Here is a 14855-nt window from a genome sequence, read left to right as displayed (position 1 = left end):
TAGGCCTTGAGTCCTCCACGCTGGCCAAGTGCGGGTTAGGGACTTTGCATATCTTCAAGAACTGTTCTAAAGAATGATGCTGTTACTTTATGTTTTCTTTTCACAGATAGTATAGGCGGTAACGTGGGTCTGGCCATCACTCAAGTGATAGGTCTGGTTGGCATGTGTCAGTACGGCATGAAGCAAACGGCCGAAGTCGAAAACCAGATGACTTCTGTGAGTATAAATAACTACTAATGCCCGGTTTCTGAGTTCATTTAGCGGTAGTTTATCTATTCAATAACGTTTTTTATATGACTTTAAACGCTATTGAATAGATAAAATACTGCTAAATGTACTCAGAAACCGGGATAATTCTTTCCTTAGGAAAACTTTCGGATATATTGCGTCACTGAAAATCTCGAATATATAGCAATATCATTAGACAACTCAAACACGGTCATTTGATTCCAAACTAAGCAGAGCTCTTGCTATGGGAACCAAATAACTAATAAACATACTTATGTACTTCTAAATACGTACTTATATAAATAAATTAACAACCAGGCTCAGATAAAATACTCGTGCTCATCACACAAATATCTGTCCCGTCTACCGTCACACCGGGTTATGAGAGTGAAGGAATAAAGAGTGTACCTGTGTATTGTACACACGCGACACTATAAACAAAGTCCTGTACAGTTGGCTGGTTTCATTGAATTTGGTCGTCATAACTGAATATTGACTGGTAGGATATTATTAGGCCTTGAGTCCACCACACTGGCCAATTGAGGGTTGGCGAGACAGGATTTCTTCCAAGCACTGTTTTACAAAACTTTCAGGACTATAATGTTTCATCACAATGTTTTTCTTTACCGTTGGAGCAAGTGAAGAGGATTTCTAACTGAAATAATTCTTGAAATAGGTGTATCGCATGGTAGATTTTAACTGATATTATTGGTTCCAGGTTGAAAGAATATTAGAATACCAGAATCTACCTCCGGAACAACCAGTGGATACAGATAAAGATGCTTTGAAGAAAAACCATCCAGAATTAGACTTCGGAAAGTGGCCTACTAAAGGTAAGATAAACTTTGTAAGACCTTTTCTATAATCTATCTTGAGTTAGAGTTTAGATTTAGATAGATAATCAGTTAATATTGAAATGTTACGTTACCACACGGTCGCCACGTGAGTTAGGTGACATACATTTCAATATTAACTGCGGCACTTAGGTACTAACTCTTGTATATCTTTTTCTATTTCTCTTCTTGTATATATATATATATATCAGGTTAGGGCTCGTACTTAAAAAATGGTAGAAGATCATATCACAAATGCAAATTGTATCACAGCGATTTCTTTAAACAACTCCCGCACTAAGAATTTCTCTTGTTTTACGGAGATTTTTACAAACATACAAACAAGAAGTACAACCAGACCCGAAACAATTATTTGTTGATTGCACAAATATATAACAATACTAATACAACGCAGTGGCGTGGCGGTTACATTAACCACTGCGCCACGGAGGCCGTCGTAATTAGTTTTTATTATTAAAAAGCCTAATAATTTTATCCCCCAGGTGAGATAGTATTCGAGGACGTATCTCTCGAGTACGAGAGGCCCCCGGGGTCTGCGGGAGACCCCCCGGCTCCCGCCATCAAGGGGGTCAACTTCGCAGTGAAGGCGGCGGAAAAGGTCGCCGTCGTCGGACGAACTGGCGCCGGGAAGAGCTCGCTCTTGAGTGCGCTGTTTAGGTTAGTAGAATTCTGGATCCATTTGTACACAAACTTTTATACTCTATTTTAAACATTAAAACGCCGTCCCGTCTCGAGCCGCGCTAAACACACACCCGTTTTCTGTGTAAATATATATATATAATAATATTCTTTCTGACTGCCTCTGTGGCTCAGTCGGTAGTATATCTGAGGTTCGCTCCACACATATTCGGTTCGGCACGTTCGGTTCAACTATATTTATCAAACAACAAAGCCGGCTCTACTCTATTGTTCGGCTTGTGCCGAACGGGTTCAACGCATAGTCTGTTTAAACGCCCGGCTAGGCCGTTTAATGCCGAACCGGATATGTGTATAGCAAGTTTAACAGCCGATCATGAGTTTTCGGATTCGATTTCCGAGTCAGGCAGAATATTTATTGGTCTTATAAAATATTTATTACATTTTTCTCAATGGTGTTTGGTAACATGTCCGATAAATGACTATAGACTGGCCCTCTATTACATAACATTGTAAATGGCGTAACGTAGGTGTAGTTTATTCACGTAACGTAACGTAGGTTTGTAAAAATAAATGATTATTATAATATCCGCTACATCCATAGTAATTTCTGCTACCTTAAAGACCAAAATTAATATATTTTTCTTTCCCAGGTTAGCTAAAGTATCCGGGCACGTGAAAGTAGACGGTATAACAGCGGAGACGGCCGGTCTTCGCGCCTGGAGGTCCAGACTGTGTGCCCTACCTCAAAGACCTGCACTCTTCGCGGCAGCTCTGAGAGATAACTTGGACCCTGAGGGAATATACTCCGATGCTGATATTTATAAGGCTTTAGATCAGGTTAGTAGACTAAAAGACCAAGTAGACCGAGTAGACCGGATGAGTAGATGAGAAGACCATGTGAGTAGATTGATTTCTACCAAGAATAGACACTATCTCACATAAATAGACCAGAAGACCGTTGTAGTAGACCATTTGACTATTGTAGTTAGTTAGTAGAGAAAAGATCGATAAAACGTTGAACGCCCAAAAGTTCTTTAACACTTTACCTTCAAGGACTCTTTCTAAAGAACTCTCAGGCATGCAAGGTCGCATGACGATGTTTTTCTTCACCGTTGGAGCAAGTGATAATTTTTTCTAATACAGACATAACATGGAAAAGTCAAAAGTCATTATGATGAGAAAATTGGTGGTGGGAAAATAAGAACGGCTTAACCTACCTTTCGCATTATTTGATGTACTAATGTTGAATAATTTCTCTTTCAGGTGGAACTCCGTGAAATGGTATCAAACCTGCCAGCGGGTCTCAACACAAAGGTGGGAGACGGCGGCGGCAACCTGTCCGTGGGGCAGCGACAGCTGGTCTGTCTCGCCAGGGCCGCGCTCGCCGGGTGCAGGGTTCTCATCCTGGACGAGGCAACTGCTAATGTTGATACTGAGTGAGTCACTGTTTAATAAACGCAGAAATAATTATTTGTTGATATGGTTAGCTTGGGGCTTATATTATTATGAGATTGGATTGTTTAGTCACGCCAAGTTTGTGGCTGTTTCTATGAAATTTCTGTCGCGAAAATCTACCGAATTGGGAATCAAACTCAGACTCTACAGTACTTGTGATTAATGTGGCTGTAGCTCAATTAATCACGTCTGTTTTCAAAATAATGTATACAGCTAAGGATTGGCAGCATTTTATATTGTTCTGTACAGCGTTACTTAACTAAAGTCTGCGGACTCGTAAGAATTCAAGCACAGTTTTAAAGACCAAATCAAATCAAATCAAATCATTTATTCATTTAGGTCAAATATTGACACTTATGATAGTCGTTACAATTACTGTATCTACCACTAGCTCGGAAAGCGTAGAGCCTTATGAGAAGAGCTAGCAACAAACGCACGGCCACTGTTTTCAATCGTTAAAAGTTTTACAATGTGGTTGATACAATAATTGATCATGCGAGAAGCTGCCAACAATCTATGACCTACTGAATAACAAAAACGGTATTTTTGCTGCTAAAGATGTCGCGGGCGATTGGTTAAGAAACGTAGATTCTTAAGTACTTAATGCAAAAAATATATATAATTTCTGCCTAAATATTTACCTATGTATATTTATTTAATTACCAATGTTACCTTTTACTTAAAAACTAAGTAATTATTTCTATATGTAGATTTCTTTCTTTGTCTTGTCCTTATCCCATGTTAAATGGAGTCATCCATACTAATATTATAAATGCGAAAGTAACTCTGTCTGTCTGTCTGTCTGTCTGTCTGTCTGTCTGCTACTCAATCACGCCTAAACTACGGAACCAATTTGCATGAAATTTGGTATGGAGATATTTTGATACCCGAGAAAGGACATAGGCTACTTTTTACCCCGGGAAAATATCTCATTCCCACGGAAAATAGCGACAATCGGAAGAAACCGCTCCACCGCTTTATACGGTTGCACTGGCGCTTTCACTAGATAGAGCTACTGGCAATATTAAATCCGAATAAGTAAGCCTACGCTTTGGAGATTTTTAACCGAAATTTGATTATTATGCTACTTACGTGATTCTAATCAGTTGAGGTTATACTCTTTCGAATTGATATTAGTTTGAAATAGTTCCCATTAAATATTTCGTGTTAGTTATAATAAATTTGTTCGTATATTTTTAACTAGCTGACCCGCGCAACTTCGCTTGCGTCACCTAAGAGAATGAGTCAAAATTTTCCCCGTTTATGTAACATTTTTCGTTGCTAAACAAACAAACAAACAAACAAACAAACAAACAAACGAACAAACTCTTCAGCTATATAATATTAGTATAGATTATTAGTTTTAATTACATTATTTTCGTATTTCATATTAATATTATACCCATTTAGTGGTATTTGGTAGAATTTCGTGTAAGTTTATAGTAGTAGTTATGAGTATTATATCTATACTAATATTATAAAGCTGAAGAGTTTGTTTGTTTGTTTGAACGCGCTAATCTCGGGAACTACTGGTCCGATTTGAAAAATTATTTCAGTGTTAGATAGCCCAATTATCGAGGAAGGCTATAGGATATCATCACGATACGACCAATAGGAGCACAGTACCAGTGAAAAATGTTACAAGAACGGGGAAAATTATGATTCTCTTATGTGACGCAAGCAAAGTTGCGCGGGTCAGCTAGTCAGAACATATTTTCTCTCTCAAAAACTTACTGGCTAGGGATTTGGCTGATGTTTATCCAAGCGTCTGCCTGCTTAACGTCAACTCTCCTTGAGATATTTTTATATAAAAAAAAATAACTAGCTTTTACCCGCGACTTCGTCCGCCACCTGAATTTTCTCATGGGAATGCGTCATTTTCCCGGGGTAAAAAGTAGCCTATGTCCTTTCTCGGATATCAAAATATCTCCATACCAAATTTCATGTAAATTGGCTCAGTAGTTTAGGCGTGATTGAGTAACAGACAGACAGACAGAGTTACTTTCGCATTTATAATATTTTTTTGGATGCTCATCAGTAATGTAATAAATATTTTGTTTGTTACAGAACGGACAAGCACATCCAGCGCACGATACGCAGCAAGTTCGCTCACTCCACCGTGCTCACCATCGCGCACAGACTCAACACCGTCATGGACTACGACCGAGTCATCGTTATGGACAAGTATGTACTAATATTATATTTAAAGCCTAGTCTTTCTTCCAACTATGTTGGAGTCGGCTTCCAGTCTCACAGGATGCAGCTGAATACCAGTATTTTACATGCAGCGACTGCCTATCGGACCTCCACAACCCAGTTACCTGAGTTATAACACGATACCCCCCGGTACTATAGATAATCTTGTTTAATGAGTGGTATCTAGTTAATAAGATATTTGTCCCGGGTGCGATTCGAGCCCACCTTATTACTGTGCAGCGTTACAATTGTTACGGCGAGGTGATCACGTTAACTTTTCACATAACAATGTTAAAAAATATTTATATTATACAAACAATTATATTAAAAAAAATAATTTGAAAAATAATTGTTGATTATAACTTTATTTGTAACTTTACACCTTTTTTGTACACATAATATGTATAAATGTTACACAAATTTCACAAAAATAGTAGGTATTTTATAACTAACTAGCTGACCCGCGCAACTTCGCTTGCGTCACCGAAAGGAGAATGGGTCATAATTTTCCCCGCTTTGGTAACATTTTTCGTTGCTACTCCGCTCCTAATTTTTTTCTCTTTCTCTTTCTCTTTTAAAAAGACAACTCCCGCACTAAGAATTGCTCTTGTGTCGCGGGGACTTTTACAAACATACAAACAACGGACACTAAGCACAACCAGACCCGAAACAATTATTTGTGGATCGCACAAATAATTGTGCCGTGTGGGAATCAAACCCACGACCTCCCGTTGCAGTGGTATCGGCGTGGCGACCTAAACCACTGCGCCACGGAGGTAGTCAAAATAATGGCCGTAGCGTAATGTTATATAGCCTATAGCCTTCCTCGATAAATAGCCTATCTAACACTGAAATAATTTTTCAAATCGGATCAGTAGTTCCTGAGATTAGCGCGTTCAAACAAACAAACAAACAATCAAACAAACAAAGTCTTCAGCTTTATAATATTAGTATAGATTAGTATATTTATGTGCAACAAAGGGCTGCGGCTCAATTAGTCATGCTACACTCATACTCGGGTCGGCATTAATCCGAAAAAGTGACTCGAGTCGGTTTTGTCGTTCGAGAAATATTGTCGAAACGTATATTGTAGCAATCATAGCAAAGTTTGTAATAATTGTGGTCAATAATAGATAAATAAATAAATATAACCCATTACTGTCCCACTGCTGGGCAAGGGTCTCCTCCCGTAATGAGTGAGGGGTTAGGCCTTGAGTCCACCACGCTGGCCAAGTGCGGGTTGGGGACTCAATAAAAATAATAAATAGATTTACATATTTTAATTGTGGTTTGTTTGTGTTAGACTGCAATGTATTTTAGCTAATGTCATTATTTTGTCTACTAGGGGTCGCGTAGCAGAGTCAGGTCATCCCTTCGAGCTGCTCAATCAGACTGCAGCTCAGACGAAAGCTGATGGACCGACGAGGAGACTCTCACTACTGTCCAAGAGTCAGGTAAATAAGTAATTGGTTTTACCTATTTGTAAAAGTCATAGTTTTTTTAGGATTTTAACATGTTAAATGGTCAAGTAAATAAATATTATACATAAAAAAAATTTTGGGACAGCTCGCATATGGTCATCTGATTCCAAATTAAGCAGAACTTTAACTATGGTAATCAAATAACTGATAAACATAAATACATACTCATATAGTTTTTTGGAGGACATAGTCAAGTGCGACTATCAGTTAAATCAGCTACTCTTTAAGAAACGTTAAGACACTTATGATAGTCAATGATACAGAGAGTGAATTTACCGCCAGTTCAGAAGGTAGGGCCAATGAGAAGAGCTGCCAACAAACTCCTGGACACTCTTTTAAGTAACCAATAGTCTATTTAAGTTTTTCTACTACATTTTATTAATTTATTTTTATTTTTTTGTTTATTTCAGGCGCCGCTAGCAATTCCAGAGAACTTTACATTTGATCGTATAGACCAGAGCGATCAGAATGAACCGTTCGTGATAAACAAAGACAGAATTCGTACTTATTCTAACAGGTAAGAAAGTAAGCTTCTAACAATCGTATGTAGCAACATAATTCAGTGTCAAGTGATGCTATACGCCAAAGTACAAAGTTAAGGGGGCGTTTAGTTATTCGGGCAATTGCAACCAAGCTTCTATAGATTATACTAGCTAGCTAACCCAGTCTGTATCTATACTAATCTATACTAATATTATAAAGCTGAAGAGTTTGTTTGTTTGAACGCGCTAATCTCAGGAACTACCGGTCCGATTTGAAAAATTCTTTCAGTGTTAGATAGCCCATTTATCGAGGAAGGTTATAGGCTATATATCATCACGCTACGACCAATAGGAGCAGAGTAACAGTGAAAAATGTTACAAAAACGGGGAAAATTATGATTATCTTAAGTGATGCAAGCGAAGTTGCACGGGTCAGCTAGTGAATTAATATATTTAATTGTTATTAGGTCGGAGGTATCAGAAGTGGAGCCCGCGGGTGGTATATTCAAGACTCTAGTGGAACAGACCGGACGTGAGACTGCTGCCATGTTGTACAACATGGCCGAAGAGGTAACCTTCAATATTACTTATTAGCAGTAGATTTTATTGTGATTGTTAAGGGTATTGAAATTTACAGAGAAACATGGGATAATAAGGGAGGGGGTAAGATATGGAGGGGGGTCGATTATTAAGGAAGTTAGAATGTTAAAGGGGTGGCATAGAATGAATAGCGGGATTTAGGGAGTTTTTTTTTTAAAGTACATGTACTTTGATAGCAAGGAAAGATTATAGCCTCCATTTTCTCCACTAATCGGAAGGTTTCATGTTTTAGAAAATAGCAATCACTTTAAAACATAATTTTTTTTAAATATATTTTTGATAAACCGTAATTTTAGACGCTGCGAAGAAATACGTTCTACAATTAATGTATGTTAATAATAAACCTATGTATTCTTCTTTCACAGAGCTACAAGAAAATGCTAGAAGCAAAGAAGAACTCGTGAACACCACACTGTCACATTCCTTAAACCTGCCATTTTTAATCAACATACATACACACATACATACAGTATTTTATTTATACTAACTACTTGTTACACTACAATTAAATTGTTTAACCCTTACCACTATCCGACAGTCTTTATCTGATAGATATATATTCACAGCAAATGTAACAAAACCGTTTATGTTAACTGGTACTTATCCAGAGGGTTAATCGGCGGTTATATTATTATGTAATATGCGTGCCTTTTATTATAATTACTTTTATAATATATGCACTTATAGTTTAAAAAATACGAACCAGTGACCTTAACATGTCGCTCCTTGAATACAAAAGGGACACAAATCTAAAACTATAAATTTTACAGGACAGCCAAAACAAATTTTTGAAACTGTTTTTTTATAATATTTTATATATTTTTTAATTAAATATAAGATGTTAATATATCATTAGATGCGTATTTTTTAGCTCTATCTATCTACAATATAAACTTTGTAATAGCTGTTACCTATTAAGAGAAAAAAGCATATAAGTCCGTTTTGCATTCAAAATTTGAACCAATATCATGAAAAATATGTCAAAAATTAAACACAGTTTTGCAAATAAAAATGATTTATTGTAAATTTTTTGGTAAAAAACCGTATCAAAAAGTTAAATCTTATAAGTAAATAAAACCATAAGTGAATAGACAACAGGAAAACATTGTATTAAACAATCTAAATTAAAAAATCTTTACTTATTATTAAGTAAGTAATATAATAGAGATCAACTTTGTGCGTAACTTCCATTATTCAGCAAAATTAAACATCAATCATCATCATCAATTAATGGGTAACGTGACGGGTAGACCGAGTGCAGCAGGAGTATGAAAGAAATAAGATAATAGAAAAGTTTTATGAGTTTAATAAACCTTTATATTTAGCATTCGTGGATTATTCCAAAGCTTTTGGCAGCATCAGTCATTCCGCCATAGAATCATCACTCCATAACCAAGACCTTCTTAAAGATACTATGAAGAATCGAAGCTACATACATCAAACTCATCAAAGCAATATACAACAACCTCTCTAAATCCAAAGAAGCGTGAAACAGGGAGACCCGCTATCTCCAAAATTACCAGCACCCTCGAAAATTTTTCAGGAGCCTGGCGGCAATCGAAAGGCATTGTTGTTAGTGGCAAACAGTTAACAAACCTTCGTTTTGCAGACGACATTGTCTTCTTCTCTTCCTTTGCATTGGAACTCGAATCAATGCTCAAAAATCTGAGCACGGCACGCCTTCAGATTGGACTAAGTAAGAACCGTACAAAAACCCAGGTTATGACCAATAACACAAAACGTAGGGTCGAGGTAGGCTGACACGTCATACACTATGTCGACAAATACACTTACTTGAGCCAAATAACTTCTTTTAACAACCGACGGGACAAAGAGTTGGACAAACGTGTCACAAGTGCCTGGAAGAGCTCCTGGTCCATGAAAGAGCTAATGAAAGGTAACCTTCCACTGTCACTAAAGCGGAAGCTCGTCGAAATGTTTATACTACCCGTCCTAACCTACGGTGCCCAAACATGGTCCCTTACGGAAAACCAAAAGTAGAAACCGAAGGTTTGCCAGAGGGAAATGGAGCGTAGTATATCAGATGTAAGAAGAACAGATCACGTCCAAAATTCTATACTGCGCTCCCAAACTCGCATAGCCGATTTAGGGAAGAAGACCGCCAGGTTGAAATGGAACTGGGCCGGCCACATTATCCGCACGCATCCGGAAAGGTGGGCCCGCATATCTACCAACTGGATGTCAGAGGATAGTCATCGCAGACGCGGGAGATCTAAACGAAGATGGCGGGATGACCTAGACGCATTTAAAAAGGACTAGTCGGATCTTGCCGCGAAAAGGGCGATTCGAAAAGGAAGGGTTTGCCTTTCCCTGCATCAAAATGTTAAATTTTATTTCGAAAATTTTAAAGAAAACTAAAATTATTATTATGCCAAACGGTCATATTTATGGCCTTCCCATTGTAGCATGCTAAAAATAATTATTTATTCCACAATAATTTATTGCAAAAAGGACGTATTTCAAAATATGCTACTGTTATATTACAAAATATAATAACAAATATTATTGTTTGAATGCAAAACGGTCGTTTTCAGAAATATGGCATTTTTGTATTACAAAATATGGTAACAAATACTATAATTAGAATTCAAAAAGGACGTTTTCCAAAATATGGCAGTTTTGTATTGTGAAATATAATCACATGAACTTGAAATTTTGCACCCAACACAGACGTATTTTGGATTGTGGCACTTTTTCACGCAACTGACGAGCATTTGCGTTGAATCTCCGGGCGCAACTCACAAAGTTGCTGTTTTGCACTGACATTACCTGTCAAAGTGGGCTAATGCAAAAAGGGCAGTTAGTCAGTGCAGCCATAAAATAAGCAAAAATGATGGGGGTTTTTTTTTTACTATAAAATATAGTCGGTTCAGGTGTCATTTTTGCAATAAAACGATTTTCATTTTTTTTTGAGTTGTGGCCCTTTTGCATTGAAGGAGCGATGTACTTACTGTCTTTAACCTATCTTTAGATTTACTTTAACTATAGATAGATTATTGAAACTGACAATTCATGTACTTATTATTACTGCGATATAAAATTATGATCATCTTTAAATTCTATTTTTATACACGGACTATTACAAACATAAAAACTACGTCATAATCAATAGGATTAACCCCCGGTTTCTGAGTAAATTTAGCGATAGTTTATCTATTAAATAGCGTTTTTTTATATGAGTTTCAACGCTATTGAATAGATAAACTACCGCTAAATGTACCTCAGAAACCGGGGGTTAGTAAATGTCGCGGGCTCATGTGTCTGTCTCAAGTGCGAGCGAGAAAGTCCGATATAAATGCCATATGACATAGTTCGTACGTTTGTAATGGCCCGAGTATTTAGAAATGTGTATTCAAACTTAGTTCACTGTGGTCAATTATATTACTTATTACAAAATAAGTCAATTTACAATGCCTTACTTAAGCATTTACCAGTGATTATATGAAAATTGAGTATTTAGTGACATTCCATGTCAATTACAATGATTATATAGATATATACCTTTAAGGTATACCGACGTTACATAACTAATGGGAGTTTGATTCCCGGGCTGGACGAAAAGTAATGTTGCCTTTAACATTGTTTATAGTATCCAAGTGTTTTGTGCAAATATTTAAACACTGTAAACAAAGTCCTGCTGCTATTAGCTGGGTTCTAATTGAATAAATATCAGCTTAGCCTTTCTTCCAAGCTATGTTGGAATCGGCTTCCAGTCTCACCGGATGCAGCTGAATACCAGTGTATTACATGGAGCGACTGCCTATCTGACCTCCAAAACACAGTTACCTGGGTTATAACACGATACCCTTCGGTAAGACTGGTTGTCAGACTTTCAAGCTTCTGACTACTGTTAACGAGTGTCAAAGATCTTCGAAAATGATAGCCGGGACCCACAATTTAACGTGCCTTCCGAAACACATTATATTCTAATTGAATATAATGGAGATATTTCTTTCATTGTTTTAAGAAACCGAATGTGATAAATAAATACCAGTATTTTCACTCCATTATTTTTATATTAAGTAAATTTAATGATTATTTACTTAAATTTATAGTTGTTTTAGCTAATTATTTGAATTTAAACGAATTATAATTTACAATTGTCAAACTTGATTTTGCGAATTATCAATGCCATTATTTGATATAAAAAAATACATTTGACAGCTGTCAAAAAGTTATTTTTTACAATAGAAAAATCTGTCCCACTAATGTGATATCGAAGCAGTTATTATTATTAAATATTATAATACTTTTCAAAAGTAATAATAGTCCAATGGTTATTACTATATTAAATTATAGTATACTTATAAACTAAAATAGTACGTAGTAACCAAACAATTTACTTAAATAAATGTGTATTATACGTACTTAATGTACCACCATCTGGTGCAAAAATAAGGTGCTTGTTTATTGTTTAAACCACCAATTATTACTGCTTAAAATACTTCTAATTATATAAAATACAAATTATTATAAAGCCATAGAAGAATAATCGCTGAAACTCGAATAAGAACTGATTTCTTTTTCATCGTTATTTAAGATTATTATTTTGAAAAATAATATCCGTCTTTTACAAAAAGTTATGTGATGGAAAGAAAATCGCCTCGAAAGCAAAAGATACGTTTTAATTTCGCGATAAAACTATTATCGCGACTCGGCTGTTAACAATTTTCAGCTGGTTTCAATAACCTATCGGCTGTTATGGCTACTATGGTTTAGTAGCTGTTTAACTATAGTATATTACTAGAGGTATGTTTCTGAAACCCGTTTGAATATGATTTAAATAAGAATCATCTCGAATTATGTAAAGATATGTACTTATCACTGTCGAAATGTAGCTAATTTTGTATGCGAAGTTTATTCGTCAATTATTATTTAATTAGTTGATTATGTAAAATAATAGTTCTTAATTGTGTTTGTAGAAATAAATAATTTGATTGGAGATTGTTACTGGCCATATTTTACACAAGAAAATATAGAAATAGATTATATTTTTTAACGAAAAAAGCTAACAATATTCAAGGAGGTAAATGTTCCGCAACATGTAAAGATATGGCTTGAAATGTAGCGACATCACGTGACTTATTTTTGTAGCGACATAGGAAGTTCAATAACGTTCAGCGACGTCGCTAGGTACATGTGTCGCAGGACATATTTTGTCCCTAGAATATTCTTGGTTTTAAAGGTTAAACCTATTTTTGTTATATGACCTGTTTCTCAATATACATAAGTTATTGTTTTACAAAACTTGTTCCTAATAAGTAACTGTTGAGTGCAAATGTATTGTCATATTATTATACTAGCTGACCCGTGCGGCTCCGCTCGCGTGAATTTCGTACTGTTGCTTATTCGTTTGAGCACGCGAATTGCGAAGCACTCGATACACCTAAAAATGCTAACAACTCTTTTGTCATCTAATGGTTATTTACGAAAGGGACCCGAAGGGCACACAATGTGACACAGGCTCAGGCAGGCCTGATTTCCTGTGGTTACCTTCTTTTCCGCTCTCGTCTGTATCCGTACCAGTTTACAGTGTAAAATATAATACCTTATTATAGACTGACCATTGCTTACCCGTCTGGATTCAGAATATTATAATAGGTACAGACAGACCTATCTGCGCCGGAGCTCTTCACACGCGTAATAATGTTTACTTGCGATGATACGTCCGAAACCGCGTAACCCGTAATTATTTTTTATATATCATCCGTTGTTTAATTTTTAAAACTTACCTACCACGTAGTCTGTTTCATAGCTATCCAATTTATTTCCTTAATGCAACCAATTAATTTGGTTATGTGTTTCGAACAACAACGCCATCTGTTAGTTGCGGCGAACAACGACAACAAACGAAATTACTCGATTGCCATCTAGGATATCCCGACCGCACCGGACCCACGTAAACCAACATTTTTGTGTAATATATCATACAACATTTATGTTTAAAAATCTTATAAATGTATAGCATGTTTCAAAGGTATTTTTTTTACAATAAAGCCATCAAAACAAATTAATTAGAAAAAACATGCTTTGTTGCGAGCTATAACGCCATCTATTGGTTGGTGCGAACAACAGGTATCGATACGGCAGGCGCCGCGTTCACTATGCGAATGTTGTGAAATGGATTGTAACGCCATCTATGGTCTCTATAGGGAAACGCAGGTTCAAACGATTTTTACGTATATTTTTAAATTTTCTAATTTTTTTTGAAATTTTATGCTATAAAAAGTATCCTAGAACATGCTCCACTACTTAATCTATGCATATACCAAATTTCAGTGCATTCTATCCGGTAGTTTTTACGTGATAGCGTCACATACAGACGGAGGACAGACAGACAGACAGACAGAAAAGAAAATTATAAATTGCAGATTCGGTATCAGTATCCGTTACTAAACATCCCCCATTGGTTTTTTTTTAAATATATTCAATGTACAGAATTGACCTCTCTACAGATTTATTATAAGTATAGATTGTAGTGCGTATAAGCTTGTTTGTACGTATACGTGCACGTACGTATACGATATAAATCATGTTAGATGATTTAAGATACTAGCCTTTTCCCACATATCTGTTTGCATAGTGGTTAATTGTTTTACCTATTTTTCATAGATACTTTCGTACAGTCAACTTGGGTAACTTTGAATCATTTGGGTAACATTGACAGTGGGAATTTGAACTAGTTTCGATTATTTTTTCATATGAAACCAACACAATTGGTAAAAGATTGCAAAACTAAAATAAATCTTTATCAATTGTGTATTTTTAATATTAGTTTCATATAGAACAATCTTATACGCACTAAAATATAGTAACTTTAGAAAGAAATAGTAATGTAAAAAGAAAGAAATAGTAATGTAAAAAGCAATAAAGCCAGTTTTCCAGTACATTCTGTTATA

General features: G+C 36.0%; 1 protein-coding gene across 1 annotated transcript in view; it reads left to right on the top strand.

The window, feature by feature from the left end:
- Positions 1–8668, top strand: part of LOC142984913 (putative multidrug resistance-associated protein lethal(2)03659) — a 35277-nt gene extending 26609 nt beyond the window's left edge. Inside the window, exons 24-33 of the mRNA XM_076132795.1 lie at positions 107–216; positions 947–1061; positions 1565–1739; positions 2372–2558; positions 2985–3157; positions 5244–5360; positions 6718–6826; positions 7264–7370; positions 7803–7905; positions 8301–8668. Coding sequence (XP_075988910.1) covers positions 107–216; positions 947–1061; positions 1565–1739; positions 2372–2558; positions 2985–3157; positions 5244–5360; positions 6718–6826; positions 7264–7370; positions 7803–7905; positions 8301–8339 — 1235 coding nt within the window. The 3' untranslated portion in view covers positions 8340–8668. The remainder of the gene's footprint in view (positions 1–106; positions 217–946; positions 1062–1564; positions 1740–2371; positions 2559–2984; positions 3158–5243; positions 5361–6717; positions 6827–7263; positions 7371–7802; positions 7906–8300) is intronic.
- The last annotated feature ends 6187 nt before the right edge of the window (positions 8669–14855 follow it).

This window comes from Anticarsia gemmatalis, chromosome 28 (genome assembly GCF_050436995.1).
Source record: "Anticarsia gemmatalis isolate Benzon Research Colony breed Stoneville strain chromosome 28, ilAntGemm2 primary, whole genome shotgun sequence".
Lineage (NCBI taxonomy): Eukaryota > Metazoa > Arthropoda > Insecta > Lepidoptera > Erebidae > Anticarsia > Anticarsia gemmatalis.
This window is presented reverse-complemented; position numbering and strand designations above follow the sequence as displayed.